General features: G+C 42.2%; 1 protein-coding gene across 1 annotated transcript; it reads right to left on the bottom strand.

The window, feature by feature from the left end:
* Nucleotides 1-21,536: 21,536 nt before the first annotated feature.
* Nucleotides 21,537-26,932, bottom strand: LOC124711665 (cuticle protein 9.5-like). The gene is made up of 2 exons (XM_047241856.1): nucleotides 26,775-26,932; nucleotides 21,537-21,958 (listed from the first exon to the last, which is right to left on the bottom strand). Exons 1-2 carry the CDS (start codon nucleotides 26,781-26,783, stop codon nucleotides 21,647-21,649), a joined length of 321 nt encoding a protein of 106 aa, XP_047097812.1. The 5' UTR covers nucleotides 26,784-26,932; the 3' UTR covers nucleotides 21,537-21,646.
* Nucleotides 26,933-27,152: the final 220 nt, after the last annotated feature.

Genomic DNA, 27,152 nt, shown 5'->3' on the forward strand with positions numbered 1-27,152 from the left:
GGAATTCGCACACATTTGAACATTTGAATCGTTAATGAAACAACCACTCTCTCCTTGACACACAACTCTGTACTACCATCAGCTCCTAAAACAGTAATTTCCATATTGCACATCACTATACTATAGTGGCTTGTTTCTAACATGTTCACTGAATTCTCATCTTTACCAAAACCACCACTTCGTCCCCTTTTACGGAAATGATTAAATTTATTCCTTCTTGACAAGTCTCGATCTGAGCAGCTATAATTCCCTCGCACACAGCTACGCAATTTAAAACTTTTTCTTTATCTCCCCTTCACAACACGTTACATACGAATACATCTAAACTCGGTGTTGCTTTAGTCACACCAACCTCCATTTCTGATGGTAAACCTGCGAAATCACACACATTTAAACTTCCGCCGTTAGCTCGTAACTCATTGGTCACGTTGGCTACCGCTGCTGTGATATTGATGACGAAGGTAAAGCTGGTGCCAATCATTGCCGATGTCGACGGTGAAGAACTGTCATACCGCGATGCTGTAGCCACACCAATACCCGATCCGATGTCTGTGTCCCTGTCTCTAGCTACCGAGGTCTCGTATTCAGCACGCTGTCTTTTTGTCTTTCTTCTTCCTTCATCTTATACCGCTTCACGTCTTCTTTTCCCACCGCCCAACTTCTACTACACTTTGAAATGCACGCAACTGCTGCAAAATATCGAGCAGCAAGCCCCGGCGTAAAACTGCCTCCTGTGCTTCAGGTTATGGATTCTGAATCTCGACATATTAGCGGTGCTACATAAATCGCTTTTGTAAGTGCAGAAGGGACTGAAGTCGAATCCCAGACAAGAAAAGACCCATTTGCGGGGTGCCAGCTGTTCAGGAACTTGGGTAGAATTTCTGATCAGGTTTCGCGACGAGAAAACATGTTTGCGACATACCGAAATTATAGAACTGGTGGTCGGTTGGTATTTGGGCTATGCACGCCTTTCTTTGTAAGACATAGCTTCATGTTACCATACGGTTGAGGCGTGCACGTCTGGTTTCTTACCACTGGTTGAGATAGCTGAAGTAGCAGTTAGAGATCATGATCCTTCGCACAAATAGCTGGACCACCGGCAAGTTAATCGAAACTTTAAATAAACAACAATTTCGGTTTAATGAAGTTTAAATAAGTGGCTATAAAAGACGGTCAGTCCTGGCAAATCAGACATTAAGCCAGACATTTAAAAAAACTGGTAGAAACGTTCAGGTTGACGTCCGAGATCAGAATCCCAAAAGCCCCAAAAAACTCAGTTTTTAGGAAAATCCTCCATCTTGAAAAGACAGCCACCAGTTTGGAATTTTACAGTTTGGGCCATAATAGCTGAACCAAGGCTAGAACTGGATTCATTTTTGCGCTAAATCAATGAGTTCACCCACCGCTATCGTCTAAAATGGCAAAAGTATTTACCATGGTCTAGTTTTGCTTTTCAAGGACCTGACATATTTTTCTTATTCGAACTAGTGTTGAAAAAAATTGACGTAAAGTATTGAAACTTCTGATCATACGTTGTTAATATATTTATTTTATAATTATTAGTAATGTTGTAACGCGCAACAAGAGCAAAATGCAACGGGTTATGTGAAACAGCAACAGTAGTGACTGGTTTACCGAAGCAGTGCTCACTCACTAGGCAAAAATTAACTATAGGAAGACGTTATGTGAAAACTAAACTAGCGTTAGAACTGCTTTAAGAAAATAAAAAGAAAAAGAACAATGTACAGGACGTTTTACGTTTTGCGCGTTGTTTACTGTTTTTATGGAAACAAGTTAGTCAAATTTTCGACGTTGTCTTCGATGTCACGTTTATTTTTGCAACCAGATTACCAGTTGTACGATGAAATGTGAAGGACTTGCTCCGATTTCAGTTGGAATTGGTTTAAGTTGACGGGCACGCACGCTCCATCGCCATTCTTCTTCCGGAAGTTGAGTTCCCATACATACTTGAACCTAAAGGTAACGATGCAAATCATTTAAGGTTCCGAGGGTATTTCTTTATATAAGACGCAATTTATGAAGATAATATCTTCCTCACCTGATGGCAAACTCGTCACAAATGCTGTTTAGCTGCTGTGGATGTTGTGGAAGCACGGTTATAACAAGTGCTTTGAGGAGCTGCTTCGCAAAAGTCCTTCAGTACAGCCGCTGTCTGGCGCTGTTCGGCCGGCCGCGGTGGCCGTGCGGTTCTAGCGCTGCAGTCCGGAACCGCGGGGCTGCTACGGTCGCAGGTTCGAATCCTGCCTCGGGCATGGATGTGTGTGATGTCCTTAGGTTAGTTAGGTTTCAGTAGTTCTAAGTTCTAGGGGACTGATGACCACAGATGTTAAGTCCCATAGTGCTCAGAGCCATTTGAACCATTTTTTTTTTGGCGCTGTTCGCGTGTCTCAATCATAGCCGTACAAAGCCAAAAGTAAACCCGTCACTCATGCAGCTCGGCGCTTGTTTCGTTTCGGTTGCTCTAAATTTTCGCCATTAGTGCTTGAGGGATCGCGGTGGGTGCAAGCCTTACTACAATTCACAAGCACACTTTATTTGTTATAGAGTAAGCCAGCAATCTCGTCATTCCTTTCCAGACCCATCCGACATAAAATACCCAGGCCCATTTTCACAACAATAAGTTCACCACTTCCAAAATTTTGCGCAAAACCCAAGACACATATCCATCAATGTTTATAAATGTTACAAGAACTTACACTCACAAGTCAAAATCTCTAACACCAGAACGCAAACGCAAACGCAATTCCCAGTTCCGAAACAATCTGACCTCTCTCCAGGAATAACACATTCAAAGTCCACTTAGAGCGATTCTTGCATCCTTCAAACAACTACTTTCATCAAAACAACACTCACGTTTCGAATATCTTGGTTATGAAATCGTTTGTATTATCAGACAACAACTAACACTTACTGAAAAATTACCGTCTAACCACATTGCCTAGGGACGCGAGATGAAAGTTGATGTCGTCAAGCCCTGAATGAAAATTGCGCAACGGATAACTGGGGAGTAGAGCTTGAGAGCGCTACCTAGAGAGCGTGCCCTTTCTCTACGATACTAGGCAAGGGGCTGGAGGGCTCACACGCTGATGTGTGGGTCCCTGCATTCTCTAGCATTTATTTTGAATGAATTCCTTTAACTTGACTTCTTTGTGATTTTTAAGGTATGTTAAAGATTGATGACAGTTGATTACCTATTTATTTTAAACATTATCACTCGATTTTACAGCGATTGCAGCAATTGTTCCAGTTTACATATATTACCATTTTACAACTTATAGCTCGGGTATATTATATACTAATCTGCACGCACATTTCTACGGGTAAGACGGAATTGCGTTGGCCAAATGTATACCACGAAAGTCTCCCAATATTTTACACAGGACATCCGCTATGTGAAGAGGATAACGGGCAAACTGGGGACCAGATACATTAACATAGGGGGTCAAATTTCCTAAATTAAACAAGAACATGATTTCCTTACACAATCCAAAGCTGGAAATAAAAGAATTAGTACAAATATTCAAATACCTCTCTTCCATGCGTTAACATTGAGACAGACGCACAGCGGGCACGTCTTTACCTGTCTTCTGTAACACTCCTCGGATATGGCGGGCACCCGGTCTTCCTGGGCCCCGGTGGAGGGGATGGTCGAACCACTTGGCCGTGACCAATCTCTCCACCCCAAATCTTGTGACAATGGAACGTCTTTGACTTTTATCTGCCTGTGATGTCTCTCTGATTCCCTACCCAGGAGTGACGTTGGCACAACTATACTACAGAACTACTTCTCAACTAAGATTTGGCCACGCTTTAAGAAAAGGTGTGAGGAGGATTGGGAAAGTTCATGTGCAGATTCACATTCACGTACAAGAAATGTATAATACACGTAACATATAAATACGTATTATGAAGCCTGACACATTTATTACCACCCGTCCACATGGGTGCTGTTGCATCCGCGGCCGGCCGCGTCGTGCAATAAAATTCAATATCTCGGTGCGAGCGAGCAGCGAAACCTGCTGCTTATAGAGCGGATCTACTGTACCGTTTCAGCATTTGTTAATAACTCATACAGAACGACACATGAAACACCACTTTCACAACGAAATATTCACGACAGCAATTTTTCGGTTACATTTAAGTCAACGAATAACATTTTGTGCAAGCAAGAACACGCCACAAGAATACCTCACCGGCCAGAGAGACGCAGGAGCTGTCGCCATCTAGCGAGTTAGAGGCTGCCGTCCTGTAGAGGGGTTCCTGAAAATGGTTCAAATGGCTCTGAGCACTATGGGACTTAACTTCTGAGGTCATCAGTCGCCTAGAACTTAGACCTACTTAAACCTAACTAACCTAAGGACATCACACACATCCATGCCCGAGGCAGGGTTCGAACCAGCGACCGTAGCGGTCGCGCGGTTCCAGACTGTAGCGCCTAGAACCGCTCGGCCACTCCGGCCGGTAGAGGGGTTCCTAACCTATGCCTCTGTCGTAACACTTTGAGGATACTTGTACTTTTGTTGCATACAGACGACATAATGAATTGAATGTTGTTAACGCTTAAAGCTATTTGGAGTTGCCAAGGGCACTCCAAGATAGATAATCGGAGACACAAAGGAGAGGGCAGGCACAGGTGGTAGCTTTTAGGTTACCAGAGACAAATAGTGACACCAGAGTCGTGCAAATTGCAGAGCTCTGTGCATCTGTCCCACTGGAGAGATTTAACTGGTAATTTCAACCACCGCCTAGACGCTCTCGTAAGGCGCCACTATAGAAGATGGCCACGAAAAGGCACATCTTAGCAGAGGCAGCAAGCTTGATTCTTGCTCCTGAGAGCTGCAACGTCAGCGGGTTTACACATGTTATAGTGCTACAGTCCCCACCATAGAAGGGCGGAGGGCGGGACGGAGTGACGTAAAGCAGTGTTCTTGCTGGCCATAATAGGAGTGGCAGTGACGTTTAGATTTAAGCGGAAAGCTGTTGATACCAAACATGGAGTTTGTTAATGTAAAAAATACAGAAGCATCCCTACTTAACGAGCAGGAGAAGCGGACGTATGTTAATGTGGTTGGCCAGAGGCGCCCTGGAGGTACAGATGGATTCGCTAGATAGTCCAAAGTTTGTTAAGTGCCTGTGGATTGGTGTGTCGACTATAGGAAAGGCGAAATGGTGCGCTGCCATTATTATTTAAGAACCTATCTTGCTGTATTCAGAAGGAGTTCTCTCTTGGAGAAGTAGTTAGTCTGATCACAAATAAATACTGTTAGCAAGATCCCTGAATTCAATGAGGCTCCTGCTGCAAGCATCCTTTCAAATCCCAGACTCTGCACATCTTGTAGGCGCCGTGCGACAGTGTTTGGCGCTGATCCGTCAATCTGCCTTCACTGGGAATTTGTCTTTCTGCATTTCACAGCACGGAAATTGCAGCCTGACTTTAAACCCTATGTCATCCCATTACCCTGTGTCAGTACACGACACTTTGCAGAACAATTTGTTTATTTTGAATTTTTATAAAAATTTAAAAATTAGAAAAGCTTCTCAAATTCAGTGATTACTTCAATTGTAAGTCATACCTAAAAACACAGAAATCATGATAAATTTTAAAAAATAATTAGTATCGTCAAAATTTTGCAAAAAACGCGATGTTATTAATAGTATTTCGCAAAGGACTTGCTAACTTCCCGCAGAGCACCTGCGTTCCACGAACACAATTTGGGAAACTCTGATCTAGCGGGGAGGCAGCGAACCACGTGACACCGAAACAACATCGCGCGACTCTCACTGAGTAGTCTGTGGAGTGTCGGGTATTTCTTTCAATGACAAATGCCAGACAACAAATATTCTAGCAAAGGCATGGATTACCAACTTATTCTGACTCATTTTCTTTGACTTCAAATAACATGTCAACACAATACAACCGATTTTCTCAGCTTTTATATTTTTCTCTTTATTTTTGATTATAATGGACAACAAAACCATATGATGTCAAAATGAAGCCACTTGGACGCTTGGTCAGTCACTATGGATAACACTCAAAAGTTCCAAGATAGTGAAATTTTCCCAAAGTTGATTTTTGAGCTTTTTTTGGAATTATGATCTGCCCATCATCCTGACCGTTTTTGCCAGTTTTCAGCTTTTTTGTAAAATCTAGGATGGGGCAATAATTTTTTTAATTTGACTGGAATACTCCGGCAACGCGCTGGTAATTAAGAATAATTTGCGCAGTGGGGCAGTGTCAAAATTATACTGTGTATACTCTTAATAGCTACGGAAAATTTATGATGAAGACAGGATCACAAATACAGCAAGTGTACTACACCCCTACAGCGTTCAGGTGTATCTTTGGGCTGGAAACTGATGGACTTTTTCACATAACATACTGTAGTTCGGTTACTTGTTCAAAGAGATCCGCAAAAATTGGCATCTGATTTTGCTGCAAGTATGGCACTTTAGAAGTATATTAAGTGAACATAACAGATAAGCAATAGATAGTCGCTAAAGAGAAAACGCGAGGAACAAACGTACTAAAAAAGCCTGCCATCAAAAGGACGAACTGAAATGTCTTAGGGATACAGGATATACAGGGTACTTTATAGTTAACACAGAACTGGAAGGGCAGAAGAGCGTTCGCTAAGCATCATAAGCAAATCATCCCTCAAGTCCGTCTCTTTCTCAAAATGAGGACGTTCTCTGAAGAAAGATGCTTGGCAACAGTTCAGAATGGAAAATTTAACAAATGCTGAGGTGAAATACAGGTGTCAGATCGTAGACATAGGTACACAGGTAGACTCGGTTTTCCTAAATTTGCAAAAGGCGTTAGCTTATGTAACGTTTTCGACTGACAACCAAGATACCGTACCATTATGGTTACAGTTATGAGACTGGCTACAATAATATCTGAATGAGAAAGTCAGTTCGTTATAATGGACTGTGAAAAATTCACAAACGAAAACTTTACGACGTGTTACCTAAAGATGTTAAATATCACAACCAACGTTTTCAGAATACGTGAACAATTTATCATATATGTAAGCTGTTCGCTTACAATGATAGTGTGTCGTCTCTGGGTGACCTGATGAACACGCAAAGGTACTTGAATGTTGTCTGGCCTATCACTTTAAAACTGAATATCATATGTTTCAAAAATTGGAGGTATATTCGATAATGCCCTGTGTAATAAGAAGTAATATGATCGTATTTGATTACAATATCAGTGATAATGTATAGGCCCTGTGATATTGGTTAACGTTTAGTGGAAAGCTACGAACAGGTAAGAAATGATACCAACACGAAAATCAGTACTAGGATAGGCAAACAGAGCTGTTGGAGTTGTTGAGAGAATTGTGATGGAATTATTACGTGTCAGTATGACTCATATGAGAGTGTAGCACCGACCATCGGGGAATATTATCACATTTTAAAGTAGTTCTCACGAAACCCAGAGAACTGGTATTTGTCACTTAATGACCAACATTATAATGCCTCCGTCGTAGACCGCGTGCAGGTTCAACTAGAATATTTTGAAAAATTCATATATCTGGCATCAACTGTACAACTGTATGGCTATTCTTTAGCGGTTACTATTATTTATTTATTAGAAACGAACACATGCCGTGCAAAAGATTACATTCACATTACATTAAATTCACATTACTCGTTTTTGCTATAATCTGCAATGGATTTCTGTCTGTTCCTGCATTTGATAACATGGTATTGGTCACAAAATTCCAAGCACAACTCACACACACATTCGTCATTTGGTTCGTGAAATAATTGGTAGCAACGCACCTTGTGGTAGAAACCGGGTTGCCGGTCTCGTCGTCAAGTGTCGCATTTCATGGTTAGCTTCCATCCAAGTCCTGTTTGCATAGCAGACGTCGCATAGAAGTCCTCTGGTATATTGTTTTTCTTTTCATGCAGATCTTGTGGAAGCTGTTAAAAGGCGGCACTGGCTCGAAGTACGAGCCCGCATCTTCTATCCTCTATCGGGAAGGTCTCCCTGGTAAGCTCGTACACTAGCCTCGACCTTGAGTCCTGCGGAACTCCTGAAATTCTCTTCAGGAGTCTAAACCTTACTAGCTGCAATTCTTTCAGCTGTTTTTATGTGACGTATTCTCCCACTGATTCTAGGCCTTACGTCGGAATAGGTAGTATCATTAGCCTAAACAGGTCAATAGCTGTGCCGATCGATAGTTGTGTAATGTTTCTATTGTCATTCATAGCTCTAGTAGCCGCCACTGCTCTAGATCTTTTATGTGGTCTGAAACTTTTTCCCATTGTTTGGATTGTGATGCCTCGATAATTGAAATTGTTATCCCTCTTGAGTGGTTTTCCGTTGCATTTGACGTGCTCTGCTTCAGTGAGTCTTTCTCCTTTCCTGAACACTAGCAACTCCGTCTTCTCTTCGTTTATCTTGATGTCGTTTCGCTCCGCCCATTCGCTTAGTGTGTTTAGCGCTACTTGTAGTTTGTCGACATCTGTCGCTGCGATGGCCATGTCATCAGCGTATATGTAGGCGCTTAGTCCTGCCATTCCTTTAGTGACATCGCGCGTGAGGACGTTAATCAGGGTAGGGCTGAGGGGATCGCCTTGGAGGACGCCGTTCGTCTGTGGTAGCCAGTCGAATATGCCTGTTCCATCATCTATCTGTATGTGTTTTTCTGCCAGTATGTTCGATATCAGGGTCGTTGTACTCGTTCTTCAAATTAGTTTCTCCATTTTGTCTATTAAAACCATTCTGCTGACCAGGTCGAAGGCTTTTGGGTAGCCGACAAAAACCACATACAGTTTTCCTTTGGGTCTTCCTATCGTCAGTTTTATTTGTTCCAGCACGTTTTCTACTGCCAGAATCGTGAACCGTCCCTTCCTAAAACCGAACTGCTCCTCTGGTAGAAGGGGTTCGAGCTTCTCTGTCAGCCTTTTGGCTAGGATTTCCGTTAGGAGTTTCAAAATGGCTCTGAGCACTATGGGACTCAACTGCTGAGGTCATTAGTCCCCTAGAACTTAGAACTAGTTAAACCTAACTAACCTAAGGACATCACAAACATCCATGCCCGAGGCAGGATTCGAACCTGCGACCGTAGCGGTCTTGCGGTTCCAGACTGCAGCGCCTTTAACCGCACGGCCACTTCGGCCGGCATTAGGAGTTTCAGTGGCTTGGATTCCAACGCTATTCCTCTGTACGCGTTCGGGTTCTCTGCATCTCATTTTCCCCTATATATTAGTTTGATTGTTGAAATTCTCCATCCGCCTGGTATGCTTCCTAGTTCTATACATTTATTTACATGAGAGGTCCAATTCGACAGGTATCTGTTTCCATACAAAAAAAACTGAAGTACAATCAGAAGGACTATGTATACAAAGCCAGAGGGATGCACTAAGCTGAAGGATGGTGGCAGCAAACAGTCAAATACTTACAGCTCTCACGTTGGCTTCTTGAGCGTATGCAGTGCCGAGATCTACGCAGAAGTCTGGTGGGTCTCCATGTGTGTCTTACTCTGGAAGCGTCTGCTCTTTTCTTCTCATTCGTCCGCTGGTGCTGGCCTTAAGTGTGCTGATTTGTCGCCAGTGGAAATTACAAGTCGTCATCACAATGTGGTTTACTTTCCACCCTCCACCCTAAGCCTTGCAGAGTCGGTTCTGGTTCTTTATAACGGCCATAGTAGATCCGTTTAGTAAGTTCTATCGCAGTTCTAGCTCACAAGCTAGCTCGTACTTTGTGAGCTAGCTCACTAGAACTCATCTGGAACCTACTAAATGGATGTAATATAATCCAATTTCAGGTCTAACTCACACAGTTTCTTTGCAATTAATTAGAAAATTAATAAAAATGAATATTTTCTCCTATCATTTCAACAGATTCCAAATAAATATTTTTTCATTCAAAAGATGAATGTAAGGAAATAAAATTTAATATTTTTTATAAAAGTTGAATGTGAGAAAATAAAGAAAAATGAATTATGCTGAATGTAAAGAATCTATTCCTTACCAAAAATTTGAGCAGCCACAATATTTTTAAGATCTGTTGTTTGTAAATGTTTTTGACATAAGACTTATTTACAGTTTTGCCACATTCACATGTAACTTTGCTTTTCTGATGTCTCGATACACATTCTTTACTAATCAAACAAAATTCACCTTTTCGATAATTATCTTTATGAAATTCATTAATATTCTTCGTTTCTAGACGTTCATTACACTGCTTTAGCTGTTGGTACTGTTCCTTCAAAGATTATAAAATTTAATAGGGAAAAATTTTAAAAATTCTCAGAAAGTGCAAAACGTTCCGCTCGGTGATTCCTTTAGATCGAAATTCCGGTCTCTGGCCTGTATATTAGTGGATCATGGAGGCCTGCCTCTGAGATAACAGAATACTCCTTTATTTCGTGCTGAAATGCACCACCCACTCTTTAGGACACATCTTAAACCCGGCTATGGGATAGCGATGAATCATATAGGAGTGAGGATAGGAAATGTGTTATCAAATGGCTAGCTCTCCTCCATAATACTGATGCTTTGATCACTTCATGAGATAATGGCCAAAATCCTTCATATAGGTAAGAAAAACACTTCACTTTACTTTCAGTAACCCAGTTTTGGCTATTTTTTATTATTTCGATTTTTTAACCTTTTTAAATTCTGGCTGCTTCTACATAAATCTAATAACTTCTTTCCTTTATAAATGGAAGCTGAAATTAAAATGTGGGGTACAAATAAAAACAAATATTCTGCAAGAGAACTTTTTGGAAACAAAATAAAACCAGCTTATGAGAGATTTGGCATATGGTTGCTTACAGAAAATCCGAATAATTATAATCTCGTTACAAACAAATTATTAATAAAGATATAAAAATTACAAAACTAAAATATAAAAATCCTGTCTCTATTCCTTTCAAAATAGAGTAAGCAGATATTAAATTAAATATACTTTTAAAAGACTTATCAGACATTTTGGACAAACTTAAAAAGGAACACTATTATTTATTGGGTTTTGACATAACACAAGATTTCGCAGGATTTTTCAATAAATAAGAATGTGCAAATATTTAACAAACAATTTTAATTTGCTAATGCAAGGAGAATATAAATAGGAATGTAATGTAATAGTAATAACAATTACGTTGGAAAAGACTGTTTGACTTTGATTAATTCTAATTCTAGAGCAAAAGTATACAATACATGCATTTGCCAGTTATCAAGTCCTGGAGATAACAAACAACTTGGTAAGCATATTACAGATTCCTTAAATTTTGCTGGCAGTAGATTAAAGGAAACATTTGCTTCTAAAATAACTAAAGAGATTGGAATTACAAGGCTAGAAGGAGCAATTTATAAGTAATGATCCACATTTATAAAAAGAAGGAGAATTGGATGCATTAACAGACAGTTTAGAAATAATAATAACAGAAAATATTTCGAGAAACCTCCCTTTATTCTGTTCCACTACCTAAAATGTGGCAAAAATTAACACACACTTCAAAATAGTTGTTATCTTATTTACAATAATCTCTTGCAATATCTCTACTTGGGTAATAAAACTTATGAAAAATTAACAGGAACACAAATAAAAATTTTAACAGACAGTAAAGCTGAAAGAAAAAAATTGATTAAATTTCTTTTATGTCCTTTTAACTTGAACTTGTTTCCTATTAATGCACAGAAATTTTTGAAGAGACAGAGAATGTAATTTCTGTAATATAAATATGCTCTATGAAATCTGGAGACACATATTTCTCTAAGACCAGGAGTCTGTTTTCTACAATACCAAAAGACATAAATATCGAAGAACTGATAACAATAAAAACAAATAATATTATTGCATTTGTGTGTAGAAAAAGATAAATCAACCAATAAATATTCTCCATTTCCTATTCTAGAAATAAAACCAATCAGTACGCCATGTTTACAATCTACTAAAAAACAAGAACAATAACTACAGAATTTAAATACAAGAAAGAAAACTAGAATATTTTGATAATACACAACCTGTAAAATACGAATACAAAAATATTTCTGAGAAAGAACAAAAGATAGGGAAAACCGAGGGAGAAATAAAAAATTTTTTTAAAGAAGAATGGATAGATTTTCCAAGAAGTGTAGTCTATAAAATTTATGCTTTGTTGGTAAATGATGAAAACAAGTTTATATTAGAACAAATAAGCCGTCGGTCACAAATATTAAGTCAAAATTGACCAGGTATCGACGCTACTATGAGCGTCGTCTTCAGAATTAATCTAACTGTTCTAAAACATATTAGGTGTATAATACATCAATAAAATTAAAGTTTCTGCTGACTGGAAAGAAATGCAGTACGTAAAGTCACATTTAATAAAGCTAAGCCGGAAAGGCTATGTCATGAATAGTTGTAAATAAGACGGCGAGCCGCTAAGGGCTGCTCGTACTTGAGTTAACAAGGATTGCAACAAGACTGAGGTGCCCACGTTAGGAAGTGTGGACAAGTAAACATGGTGTTGCTGCGAGTGCCATCTAGTAGCCGCAGAAACAACTAGGCCACAGTACATTCAAAATTAGGCGCATGAAATTGTGATGCAGCTGATTCAGGCGTAACGTAAGCACTAATAATAATAGGATGAAGTTACATACTTATCTGCTTTAAACAGAGACACATTTTGTAACGTAAAAAAAGTCAGTTATGACATACAAGAAAACGGCAAAGATGTAACAGCAAAACAACATTTCGGTAAACTGCATGAGGAAATCTGAATCAAAGATCAAGCAATGGCTTTATACAGTCGAAAAAGATTTTTATTTCGCAGCTGCAGCTGTTCGTTGAGAACGAGAGAGATGTTTGAAAATCTCCAGTTCCCCTAAAACACCTAACCTACGCCCCTTCTTTTCGGTATGCAGAATATTGCTATCGCCTATGGCTTTAGGCACGTGTCCAGTAATTAAGAGATGTTCGGCAAAGGATGAATTTAGGGGACTGGTGCCTTTCTTTCTCAAAAGATGTTCTTTATATCTCATGGTGAAAGCACGTCCAGTTTGCCCTATATAATAGGAGGAGTAGGTGTCACAGATGATTTTATAAACGCCAGAATTTTCTGCAGGTGAGCGAATGGATTTCAAATTATGAATGAAGTTTCTCTTCAGATTATTATTAGTATAGAAGGCAACATTGCAGTTGCAGTTGTTGCGAAGCATGCGCTGAATCTGATAGGAAATGAGTCCTATGAAAGGAATAGAAAAACGTTTTATTGGGTTAATTTCAGTGTATGAGGTGTTGACCGTGGTAGTTCTTGCAGTTTTCTTTTTTAGAATATCGTCCTCTATGTTAGGCGTATTTTCATTATTGACTGCTATGGTTTGAAGTAAATTAATCTCCTGATTAAACTTTTCTGTTGAAAGTGGTATAGAGGTGGCTCGGTGGACGGAAGAGTGAAAAAAGGCCATTTTTTTGAGACTGTTTCTTTTCGAAATATATTGAAAGTGATGTTATTGTCTTCTATCGTAAGCGTCAAGTCTAAATAATGCAATTGGCGGTTTTCGTTTTCGAGTTCAATAGTGAAATTTTTCATGGAGGTCGTTAAAAAGTTTAAATAGATGATCAATTCTGTCGGCGGATCCGTTATAGGTGACTAGAATATCATCAACGTATAGAGAAGAGAAGAGATAGAGAAGATCCAACGGAGAGCAGCGCGCTTCGTTACAAGATCATTTAGTAATCGCGAATGCGTTACGGAGATGATAGATAAACTCCAGTGGAAGACTCTGCAGGAGAGACGCTCAGTAGCTCAGTACGGGCTTTTGTTGAAGTTTCGAGACCATACCTTCACCGAGGAATCAAGCAGTATATTGCTCCCTCGTACGTAAATCTCGTGTAGAGACCATGAGGATAAAATCAGAGAGATTAGAGCCCACACAGAGGCATACCGACAATCCTTCTTTCCACGAACAATACGAGACTGGAACAGAAGGAAAAACCGATAGAGGTACTCAAGGTACCCTCCGCCACACACCGTCAGGTGGCTTGCAGAGTATGGATGTAGTTGTAGATGTAGATGTCAACGTATCTTGTGTAAGAAAGAATACCTAGTGTAGCGGCTGAGACACGGTTAAACAGCTTTTTTTCTTTTCAAGGAATTGATAAAGATGTCGGCAAGGATGCCGGCTAGAGGGTTGCCCATAGCGAGCCCATAAGACTGCTGGTACAGTTGTCGGCTAAATTCAAAGTAATTGTACTTGACAAGGACAAATTTTTTATGTGTGTGTGTGTGTGTGTGTGTGTGTGTGTGTGTGTGTGTGTGTGTGTGTGTGTGTGTGCGTGCGTGGGGTTACGTATGTTTCCTACCCTTATTAAACAACTTAATGAAGAGCTGTGGATTCTTGTCAATGCCTAGTGCTAACAGATTTGTGCTGTAGGTATCACAAGTTATTGTAAGCACAAGGGCCAAGATGTGGGCCAGCAAGTACACTGAAGGATCTACCATTTGTAAAACTAATACCAATATTGTGCCGCATAACCCCCACCCCAAGAAGTTAAATACTATTGTTTATCCCTTCGTTTTCAATGGATTCGCTATAGTTGCATCTTTTTTTTTTTTTTTAGTTGGCTGTCTTGAGAGATTTCTCGAATCTGCCGTTTTTTAAATTGTGAGTTGTAATTATTTGTTTTAAGCAGGAAAGGTCATTCTTGAAGACACTTGGAATTCTTTTACATATTGTTTATTGTCAATATTATTTTACTATCGGCAATCAGAGCTGTCAAGTTAATAACGTTCTTTAATGCTGGTTCTCAGAGATTGTTCAAAATTTCCTTAGCTTACCATCTGTATTCAAATGCTTAAAAATTTGGAGAGGCTAATGATAAATCTGTTTGAAAGTCTGTTTGTAAAGTGGCTTGGCACCTTACCACTCCCCTCCAGCTTCTGCCATTTCAGCTTACTTCGTCCGTCATGGGTGATTTTGCAGTATAGGTAGCAGACCTCCTTGACTTCAGCCACTACAATCCTGATGTTAAGACTCTCGCAGATCTCATTTCTGATACTTCTCATTATTTTCGTCTTTATTCTGAATTAATTTTTTACTCATCTCAGTGTTCATTACATTCAGCAGATACTTTATTCTTATTCATTTCCACTGTCATCAGCGAACCTTTCCATTGCTACTATTTTATCTTGAACACTTAAACCTCTTTTATTTCCGTCATTGCTTCTTCGATGTACAGGTTGAACAGTCGGAGCGAAAGACTACATCCCTGTCTTACAGCTATTTTGCACCGAGTACTTCGTTCAGAGTCTTCCTTTATTACTGTTCCCTCTTGGCTCTTGTACATATTCTGTATTGTCCGTCTTTACCTGTACCTTACCCGCATTTTTCTCAGGCTTTCGAACGTCTTGCAACACTGTGTTAAACTTTTAATATGAGGTTATACCTTATAATGAGTCGATTTCGATTTATGATAAAATTTACAAATTTTTATATTGTGTCAGAAATTATACGACATGTTGAAAGTTAAATTTTGGTTTCCCCTGGAAGCCGTTGGGTAGAAAACCTGGTTCGAGGATAGTGGTTTAGTGCTATTCATTGCCTGGAAAAAAATTAGTAGAACCTTTTAGAGTTTGCCAATTCAGTCATGATTTATTGTTGCGTGTGGAATACATGGAATGCTTACATTTACTCACCAATAGCGCAAGTAGTTCTGATGTAGGAGGTATCGACCCATGCTGAAACATAAGTGGTGTAGCCTCAACCGGAGGCAATGCAGCCACTTACTCTAGCGTCCAATCGATCGTACAGACTGCAGATACTGTCCTGATATAAGTTATGCCACGTCTGCTCCAGCTGTACATGGAGTTACGTAAGAGCTACTAGTCGATGAATCGCACGAGTGTCTTCTCGTCTGGAGATCGTGCTGGCCAAGCAATTTGCTGCCCGTCTTGCAGAGCACGTTCAGTGTCATGGGAAGTTTATAGGCGAGCATTACCTTGTTGGAACAACACCTCAACTTCCTGTTGCAAGAACGGCAACAGAACAGTCTGCACATACCGAGCGCTGGTTAGCCTCCCCTCCAGAAACATCAAGGGCGAACGAGAGTTGTAGCATACCGCAAACCAGACCTTAGGGCCGTGCACGTCGATGCTGCTGCATGACTGGAAGACGGACTAGAAGTTGGCGTGCCCGCAGTCCCATTGCTAGTAACTCGTTTCAAACATTTAGTGCTGATACATCTAGGCTCAAAAGCCCTCATGTCTGTGTTGTGGTAGCTGTACGATCTGCCACCGCTGCCCTTACATTACGACGATTCTGGCAGTTACCTGTGTGAACGTCCAACACCGCGTCTACGTGTGTGAGAATGCTCACGTGACCACTGATACCTATTTCACCCCTTACCAACTCTCTCAAGTGACTATAGGAAGCACGAGTACAACTCTGGTGCAAAACTGACTGCTTGCTTCACGCGTTTGCACTGTACTGAGCCTTCTGGCTGTGAACAATTCCTTTTAAAGGGTGCACCCAAATGGTGCTCTGGTAGCTACGCGACTATGCTATCTGTTGGTGGGCTACTTCGAATCCATTATCAGTACTTCTACTATTCACTAAACGGCTTATGCCGTCATCGGATCAAAATCGATGTCGTCTTCCCAGGTGTTCCACTTTTCTTTTGCGGCAGTGCAGATACATAAGTTCTTTCGCTCTCATATTCCTCTCTCTCGTACTTTCTTTCTGCGCTCATCCTTGTCCTTCTGGAAGAGTTGTGGTTTTTAAAAAATGTCAAAGAAATGGAAACGATTACGGGGCATCTCTTAGATGACGCTGAGTTGAGCTTTAGGTAAGGGAAGGACACCAGAGAGTCAGTTCTGACACTGCACTAGATAAACAACGCAAGACTTAAGAATAATCAAAAAAATCCATCGACATTGTAAAATACTGAAATCTTAGTGAATACATTCGACACACATACTGACCACATCTCCTCCCCCTTTCTCTGTCCAACTCTACCACCATCTGTCTCTCTAGCTCATTCTCACACCTCCATCTGCTTCTCGATATCCTTTTTGCCTCTTCGTCTCCACCTACCCCATTCTACGTCCATTTGCTTCACACCATACTCTGAGCATATCTCCGTTCCTCATCCCTCTGACCATATCTTGTTCTCTCTCCATGTTCGAAACCCTCTCTTCCTTTTCCACCTGCTCACCTACCCATTTACACCTCCCACCTTGCTCATTCATCTTCTTCCTACTCCATCTCTATCCGCTTCACCCTCTCCCTTATTCTGCCCGTCGCCTGTCCATCTCAGCCTCTCCCCAGCCATGGTCATTGGCACAAGTAACCCATGCAATACTGGTCAATAAAGCACACTTTTACTCCTCTCACAACAGAACTGTCATGTAGGACACGCTACACGTCATAGGCTTGAAAATCATTTATGTGACCCTGAACATAGGTGCTGCCAAGAAAACATGTCAGGGCCCACAACACTTTCCTTATCCTGCAAGAGAGATTGATTTGGCAGACCAGTACTGTACCCATACATCCAGCTGTCCATATCTTCGCTCCTAATAGAGCTGGCAGTTTATAAGCATCATGGTGCTCACATTTGTTAGGTCTGCTGTTTCTGTGCCTAATTTGCTTGAAATTTATCCATCGGGTTTGGGTGGAAATCCCGAATATGCACACGTACACTCTTCTTTAATTTGTGTATACAACAAACCACATGACAAACCTAGAAGGGCCTGGGTATTCATTTTCTAACTTTCTATTGAAAACGACAACAAGTATGAACTTTGTCTATTGCGTAATATCGAAAAAATCCATTTCTTTAAAGTGGCCCAACAGTTTTTGCATGCTGGATACAGCTGTTTCATGTGTCTATAATGCTATTTTGCAAACTTCTGTGTCACAACGCCGCTTCACAGCAGTTAAGTGCCTATAGTTTACACCTACAGCTGTTAATGCTTCGAAGCTTTCAAACGTGCTGCCAGATTTCAGGGATTTTCGAAACTTTCCTCGTCTGTAGGAGTGTCTTACAAATAAAGATTAAATGTATTAAAACTTCATGATTGGTGCGGAATTTTTTCACGCAACTCAGTGATTCTGAAGTCTTATCTCTTGAACGATGTGTCTTATAGCGTGTTTAATATCTCCTGAAATATGATACTATGCTGGTTCTTACACCCACAGTGATTGGTGCCTGAAGGTAAAGGATATGTGTATCAACTTCGGGTGAAATCGATGCAGTGTTTTAGGAGGAAACATGGAACATACACTCCTGGAAATGGAAAAAAGAACACATTGACACCGGTGTGTCAGACACACCATACTTGCTCCGGACACTGCGAGAGGGCTGTACAAGCAATGATCACACGCACGGCACAGCGGACACACCAGGAACCGCGCTGTTGGCCGTCGAATGGCGCTAGCTGCGCAGCATTTGTGCACCGCCGCCGTCAGTGTCAGCCAGTTTGCCGTGGCATACGGAGTTCCATCGCAGTCTTTAACACTGGTAGCATGCCGCGACAGCGTGGACGTGAACCGTATGTGCAGTTGACGGACTTTGAGCGAGGGCGTATAGTGGGCATGCGGGAGGCCGGGTGGACGTACCGCCGAATTGCTCAACACGTGGGGCGTGAGGTCTCCACAGTACATCGATGTTGTCGCCAGTGGTCGGCGGAAGGTGCACGTGCCCGTCGACCTGGGACCGGACCGCAGCGACGCACGGATGCACGCCAAGACCGTAGGATCCTACACAGTGCCGTAGGGGACCGCACCGCCACTTCCCAGCAAATTAGGGACACTGTTGCTCCTGGGGTATCGGCGAGGACCATTCGCAACCGTCTCCATGAAGCTGGGCTACGGTCCCGCACACTGTTAGGCCGTCTTCCGCTCACGCCCTAACATCGTGCAGCCCGCCTCCAGTGGTGTCGCGACAGGCGTGAATGGAGGGACGAATGGAGACGTGTCGTCTTCAGCGATGAGAGTCGCTTCTGCCTTGGTGCCAATGATGGTCGTATGCGTGTTTGGCGCCGTGCAGGTGAGCGCCACAATCAGGACTGCATACGACCGAGGCACACAGGGCCAACACCCGGCATCATGGTGTGGGGAGCGATCTCCTACACTGGCCGTACACCACTGGTGATCGTCGAGGGGACACTGAATAGTGCACGGTGCATCCAAACCGTCATTGAACCCATCGTTCTACCATTCCTAGACCGGCAAGGGAACTTGCTGTTCCAACAGGACAATGCACGTCCGCATGTATCCCGTGCCACCCAATGTGCTCTAGAAGGTGTAAGTCAACTACCCTGGCCAGCAAGATCTCCGGATCTGTCCCCCATTCAGCATGTTTGGGACTGGATGAAGCGTCGTCTCACGCGGTCTGCACGTCCAGCACGAACGCTGGTCCAACTGAGGCGCCAGGTGGAAATGGCATGGCAAGCCGTACCGCAGGACTACATCCAGCATCTCTACGATCGTCTCCATGGGAGAATAGCAGCCTGCATTGCTGCGAAAGGTGGATATACACTGTACTAGTGCCGACATTGTGCATGCTCTGTTGCCTGCGTCTATGTGCCTGTGGTTCTGTCAGTGTGATCATGTGATGTATCTGACCCCAGGAATGTGTCAATAAAGTTTCCCCCTCCTGGGACAATGAATTCACGGTGTTCTTATTTCAATTTCCAGGAGTGTACATACATACACACTTACATGCATCCATTTTTATAACTGGTACTGCTGTTTGAAACGTTAGATATAAGGTATGTGGCTAGCTGCGTATTATAAAATATGTACAAGAAGTAAGAGGAAACAGTAAGACTTCAGCATCAAGAACGAAGTGCCACGATGTAGCTAGATTCAGTCTCTCTTCTCTACTGTTGACTCCATATATCCATGAAGTAATGATAGAAATAAGTAAGCTACAAATTCGGGATGAAAGATTTGCAGATGACTTTCCTATCATCTGCGAAAGAGAACAAGATTTACAAGATCTGTTCTATCAAATTAACAGTGTGATAAATACAGAATATAGATTTTAAATCAAACTAAAAATTCGAATGTATGGGGGTAACACAAATGAAACCAACCATAAACTATGTAAGAAACTGATATTCTCAAAGCAAATCATGTTAAGGAACTCTGGTAGTCTGGAAGTAAAAAGACACATGACAGACGAATACCGCAACATCTGTGGTGTGCTACTGAAGAATGTATCGATGAGGTAAGGTATGGGTATGTTCTCCAAAGAATATACTAAGAAATATTTGAAGAATATTGACAAGCAGAAGAGATAAGATCGTATGATTAACCCTTAACTCACGAGGTCTGGTCTCTCATACCACGTCAGAATTTTCTAAGTCGCTCTCGTAGGTCAGTTTTGGTGGAATGGTTTTATGCACCAACTACGTTCCTTTAATCACAAACCCTACAAATTATTACTGTCAGTTGCGTTACCGCCTTATTTGACTGTTACTTACATCTGTTGCTCATATGTGATGGGGTCTCCTAGATCGCGCTTCGTGGTTTCCTCAGTTCAGTATAAAATACGTTAGCAAGAATCTGACAGATTTACGCACTTGGTGAATATTTTAGTCACTGTTTGGAGAATGATGTCAATCACATCGAACAAGAAGTAAACAAAGAGAATAAAAGTTTTTCAATAGCCAGTGATCAGAATTCTCTAGCGAACAAGTGACTGTTTAGAGGAAGAACTTCAGGACAATGGTGATGAGCACCTTTCTGCTTCTCCAACAAAACAATCACAGTGTTAGTTAAAATTAAATGTGTTCTGAATGGTGGTAAAGAACGATGTAGATCGCAGTACTGATTATTAATTTTGCAGCCTTTCTTTCTCTGGCTATCGAGTTCAGTTTCTGTATGCAAGTTTAAACCTAGTAAATTACTTTTACTTTCTAAATTTGCTTTCTCCAGGGATCCTATAATTTTTCAGAACGTAAAATTCAGTTCTTTAACTGTTCGTTTATGGGTACTACTGAAAAAGCTCCACAAAAGTATGTGATTTTTGCGTGATACAAATATAAAATTCTGCTGGCTTTATTTCGTGCAATAACATCAACAAGGAGAATTTAAACAACACTTATATTTGTAACCATAAACGTTATGCAACAAAAGTTAAGTTTTCAAATTATTTTCATGTTAAAACTTGGTTTGAAGCTAGGGGTATCAGAGACGACACCTCATAGCTTACGTTACTGAAAAGTCACCTCGTGAGTTAAGGGATAAAGATATCACACAACCATTTCAGTTGTATTATATGGAAGCACAGAGGGTAAAAATTGTAGGGGAAGGCAGGGATTAGAGTACATACCACAAAATTATTTAGAATTGTGTGCAAGTCCTACTGTGAGACGAAGAGGCTGGGACATGAGATGAATTTGTGTGGAGAGGGTAGTGCCACATTAAGTCAGTTAAGAAACTGACGACCCAAACATAAATCCGGCATATAATTAATGTTACAGTGTAAAAACAAAACTTAATTTAGCATGTACAGTTAAGTGTGACACATGGGGAAAAAGACGTGAATACAAAATACTTTATTATAGTGACACTGAGAAAAGATTTATTCACCAAATTTGGACATACACAGTCATTCATGGATCAGCGAAAGACGTAGTGAAATTGTTCAGGTAATCTGTGAACTGGAAGCTCAGGCGGTGGGGTAGTAAGGGTAGGACCCTCCTACAGTGGGGGCAGCGTTGGCAGGGTGGACGCCACGAACGATTCCAGAGGAGTAGACACTGGGGACGATCCCTGAGGTGTAGACGTGTGAGCCCACAGTGCCTGGGTACACCCCAGGCACGACGCGGCCTCCCACAACCTGTTCTGACTGCACCACAGGCTGGTACTGCACCCCAGGTTGGAGTGGTTGGTACTGGGGCTGCTGGTAGATGCTGGTGCCAGCTGGTACTGTAGTCGCGCTGGCGACGGCCACAACTCCCAGGATCACCGCAACAAACATCTGAGGGAGAGACGAGAGACAGAACGTAGTAGTTATGGTATTTACTTTTCTCATTAAAGACACATAGCCCTGCATTTCAACTAAAAGTGTACTATCATTCTGTAAGATGAAACTTCCTGGCAGATTATACCTATGTGCCGGACCGAGACTCGAACTCGGGACCTTTGCCTTTCGCGGGCAAGTGTTCTACCATCTGAGCTACCCAAGCACGACTCACGCCCCGTCCTCACAGCTTTACTTCCGCCAGTACCTCGTCTCCTACCTTCCAAACTTTACAGAAGCTCTCCTGCAAACCTTGCAGAACTAGCACTCCTGAAATAAAGGATGTTGCGGAGACATGGCTTAGCCACAGCCGGGGGGATGTTTCCGGAATGAAATTTTCACTCTGCAGCGTAGTGTGCGCTGATATGAAACTTCCTGGCAGATTAAAACTGTGTGCCGGACCGAGACTCGAACTCGGGACCTTTGCCATTCGCGGGCAAGTGTTCTACCATCTGAGCTACCCAAGCACGACTCACGCCCCGTCCTCACAGCTTTACTTCTGCCAGTATCTCGTCTCCTACCTTCCAAACTTTACAGAAGCTCTCCTGCAAACCTTGCAGAACTAGCACTCCTGAAATGAAGGATGTTGCGGAGACATGGCTTAGCCACAGCCTGGGGGATGTTTCCGGAATGAAATTTTCACTCTGCAGCGGAGTGTGCGCCGATATGAAACTTCCTGGCCGATTAAAACTATGTGCCGGACCAAGACTCGAACTCGGGACCTTTGCTTTTCGCGGGCAAGTGCTCTACCAGCTGAGCTACCCAAGCACGACTCACGCCCCGTCCTCACAGCTTTATCTCTGCCAGTACCTCGTCTCCTACCTTCCAAACTTTACAGAAGCTCACCCGTGAATCTTGCAGAACTAGCGCTCCTGAAAGGAAGGGGATTGCGGAGACATGGCTTAGCCATGTAAGGTGTTTACAGAAATATGATTTTACTTTTCCTATAACTAATTCTTCTACACAGGTTGCAAAGTTACACGGGATAGCAGCATTAAAGGCGATGTCACAAATGATGAACAGGAAAACAAGCACTCTGAAGAGGAGGAATTAAATAAATAGGTTGAGAGAGTACGAGGTGTTACTTTAGTGATTACAAAATGGAGTCAGATTTGCAAAGAACCTGCCAGTGTGAATCCATTTAACCATGTGGTGCTCTACTTCCTCTGGGAGGGATATATGTTCTAATTCTATCGGGAAGGGCGTCATAAACTTATTGTATCCTGCCCTGAAACAATCTGGCGTACTGTTGTAGCTACTCTTCATTGGTATCCTGGGTATTGTCACAGACTGACATCAGGCTTCATAACTGAGGATCTTGCTGGCCACGGTAGTAGGTCAACACCACATATATATTTCAAAGAGACATGTGCCGTATGTGGACGAGCACTGACCTGTTGAAAATAGTACTGCAACGTGATAACGCAGGATGTCTGTGGCGTACCGTAACAGTTTCCTGAATCACTAACAGGCATGATTTCGAGTCATACATGATGCCCATACCTCTTGACCGTGACATCAGGCCTAACATTGCTGTGCACCTCCAAAACATAGGGAACATGAGACTTCTCGCAAGATCTTGAGACTTCTCTCAGGTCGCTGTCATACTCACTGACGATAGTCGTCCAAGGTAGTGCACAATCACGACTCATCGCTGAAATGTAATACTTGCCGCTTACAGTACCACTCAACATGCAGCATTCTGTGTTGCGGCATCAACAGCAGCCTACCTATGAGACGCCCAGCGGCTGCTGTCTCCAACCAATAGTGTGAGATTACACAGGGCAAGACGTCCATTAGTTGTTCTCGGATGGTAGAGGCAGATGTGAAGGGGTTACGAAGTTCTTAACACACTACACAATGGTGTTCGTGCGGTAGTCTGACGCGGTCTGGTACACTGAAGACGCATATGTCCGTTCTCACCATTCCATGGCGACCAGCATCAGGCTACTGTCACATCCGAATGCCCTTCAATTTCAGATATTGCACGATCTGGCCAACCGACCATACAGAGGCCCAGTATGAAGTAGTTTTCAAACTCTGTTAGCCTTCGTCATAAAAGTTTTCTGGATATGGTGCAGCGTCATATTGTATAAAACTGCTGCTGGAGAAAACTAACGTTGTAGCTGCCTCTTGACCAGTAGACCCAGAAGAAGGCCGCTGCAACCGTGGCCGAAACGTTGGTTTTCTCCAGCATTGGTTTTATACAGTATGATTCGGTACCATACCCAGAAAACCTTTATGTCGACCTGCCTACGCAATTATATCTGTCAGCCTTCGCAGTGATTACTCAACACGTCACGCTGTTCTCGTCTCTTATACAGCCTGTCATGCTTCGTAAAAACATTAAACATGAACGTCACTAACAAACTCTGGTGGACGTTCTACATGTCTCAGCGAAGTGCAATCTAAACATTTGCATACTCCCTATTTGCGTGCATGTATGCATCCCACGAGGTCTTTTGCATACTTCAGTTTTTTATAAGGCTGCATATAGCCTAGCAAATATATGTAGCCTTATTACAAACAGCCGGCCGTTGTGACCGAGCGATTCTAGGCGCCTCAGTCCGGAACCGCGCGACTGCTACGGTCACAGGTTCGAATCCTGCCTAGGGCATGGATGAGTTTGATGCCCTTAGGTTGGTTAGGTTTAAGTAGTTGTAAGTTCTAGGGGACTGATGACCTCAGCTGTTATGTCCCATAGTGCTCAGAGCCATTTGACCCATTTGTTACAAACAAGCTGCAGGGCGAACAGCTCCTGGTAGCTTTAATAGAAGACCACTCTGTGGCTCACTACTCATCGTGTGTGACTGCCGAGTGGAGAACTACGGTAAGACTTCCAAGAGACTTGTCGTTTTTCTTGGTGAGAAGACTGGGATAGGGTGCACTCAACTTTGTGGATCCAACTGAGGAGTCATTTGAGTGAGAAGTAGCGGATCCAGCGTCTGGGAAGCTGACACCGACCGGGAGAGCGGTGTTCTGACCCCACGTCTCCTCCATGCCGCATCCCTCTGGCATCCGTATGATGCCATAGACGGAGAACGGGTCTGCTTTCGGTTGAAACTGAATGGCCCAAACAGGCCAGTAGGCAAAGCTTATCATGGTTCATCAGTATTCGTGGATCCAGTAAAACGTGTCTTCTGCTAAAACTAACATGAGCTGTTAACTCTGTCATATCTTTTTATCAATTAACTGTGTATTTATGTGATTTTAAACTTACAGTTTCCCCTGTGGCTGAATTAAACTTTGGCAGTTGCTAGGCAGTGTACATGATACGAGTTACGATGTGGCCAGTTAGAAGTAAGATTTCTGATTATAGGCTAGTCCTGAACATGGTTGGAATAATGATCAGTTTTTATATATCTTGAAAGTCTTATTTTATTTTACACAATGGTAAACAAACGAAATGGTACCTGTGGATGTCTTCTTGGTATCAGAAGTCGATTGACGCAGTTGAATATTGCTTTCTTCAACACACGAGATCTGCTGGTTTCAGGTAAGATATCGAGTTGCACAGAAAGAGAAACTCCTCAACGTGTACATCTGAAGCACTGTCTTACTGAACGTGAATTGAAATTCACCGGAAATCCAAGGAGGAAGAAACTTTTGTCATCTTGACTTTAAACTCAAACTCACTTTTTATGAAATTATTTCACAAAAACGTTTCATGTTTTCGTTTGTATTTAAAGTTCATGGCGGCAAATGTTGAAAAACACTGCCATGTAGAACTGAACGAGCAGAAATCAAAAAATAGCGAAACTAATCACCATACAGAGATCAGAATAAAGATACAGCTCCATACTGGTTAGTCAGCATTTGTCAGAAGGAATTTTTTTTATGTATACCGATAGATGCAGATGAAACAGTACCGGAACAGTACATGTAGAAAGAGGACGGAAGCTGTCGGAACATGACGTGCAGTAGAATTCTCAGGCCTGCATTACTGGAATTCTTAGATAATGCACTGGATGTACTGAATAGAGGTGGAAAGAATTTGTAAAGCGATATGAAGCGTTAAATACACTAAGTTACCTGAAATACATGCAGCTCCCTGCAGCTATATAGAGATGAATCGACTAGTACAAAAAAATGGTTCAAATGGCTCTGAGCACTATGGGACTTAACTTCTGAGGTCATCAGTCCCCTAGAACTTAGATCTACTTAAACCTAACTAACCTAAGGACATCACACACATCCATGCCCGAGGCATGATTCGAACCTGCGACTGTAGCGGTCGCAACTGTTCCAGACTGTAGCGCCTAGAACCGCTCGGCCACTCTGGCAGGCGACTAGTACAGGACAGACTATTGTAGATAGGTGCATCAAGCCAGTCTTTGGACTGAAGTGAACAACAGCGACAACAACGTGAGCGCCGGTGAACTAGTTCTATCTGAATACTGAGAAAAAATTGAGAGTCGAGCATCTTTAGTGCTGGACCCTTTGTGTGTTTGATTTATGGGTGTGCCAACCAATAGCGAATATTCGACACAGAAAGTAGAACAATAACAATACGACTGCGATTAGTACACAGTATAAGCAACTTAGTAAATAGTTTTCTTAATCTCTAAAGTCTTGATGCAGTCGATATGTGGATCTCAGAATGCAACCATCCCGCAATTCTCATTAGTAGAAACTTTAACCTTAGTAACTGATAGAATCAGTCTATTAGTTCAATTGATACTTGGCAGTGATATGTGTATTAGTTAACCTCCTTCAATTATAGTTCATAGTTCAACAGAAATTTTATTCCCTAAGAAGTGGAGTGCATACTTACGGCGTTCATAGTGAGAGGATGAGGAGCTGCGAAGACGAGGTTTGTGCTGGAGTCTGGTGGGTGACTGCGTCTTCCTCTGGAGGCGTCTGCTCTTTTATACTTTCGCGCGTGCAGTACCTCAAACCGGAGGTAATGCCCAACTGTAGCACCGGCGGCAACGGCCGTTGGTTTGGAGGGGGGCGGTTGATCAGACAGGTCCTTACTGTAGCGTCGCTGATATGCGAGTTGCCTCCCGCTGCGCCGCATAAACCAGTTCTGGTGTTACTGGACCAGGACGACGCGAATGGTAGCAAGCTGACAGCGGCATTATTTAGTGGCGCCAGATGTTCCTTTCGCGCGTGACTATAGGATGGCGCGACTGAAAGTGGTGGCAAAGTG

This window comes from Schistocerca piceifrons, chromosome 8 (genome assembly GCF_021461385.2).
Source record: "Schistocerca piceifrons isolate TAMUIC-IGC-003096 chromosome 8, iqSchPice1.1, whole genome shotgun sequence".
Classification (NCBI taxonomy): Eukaryota; Metazoa; Arthropoda; class Insecta; order Orthoptera; family Acrididae; genus Schistocerca; species Schistocerca piceifrons.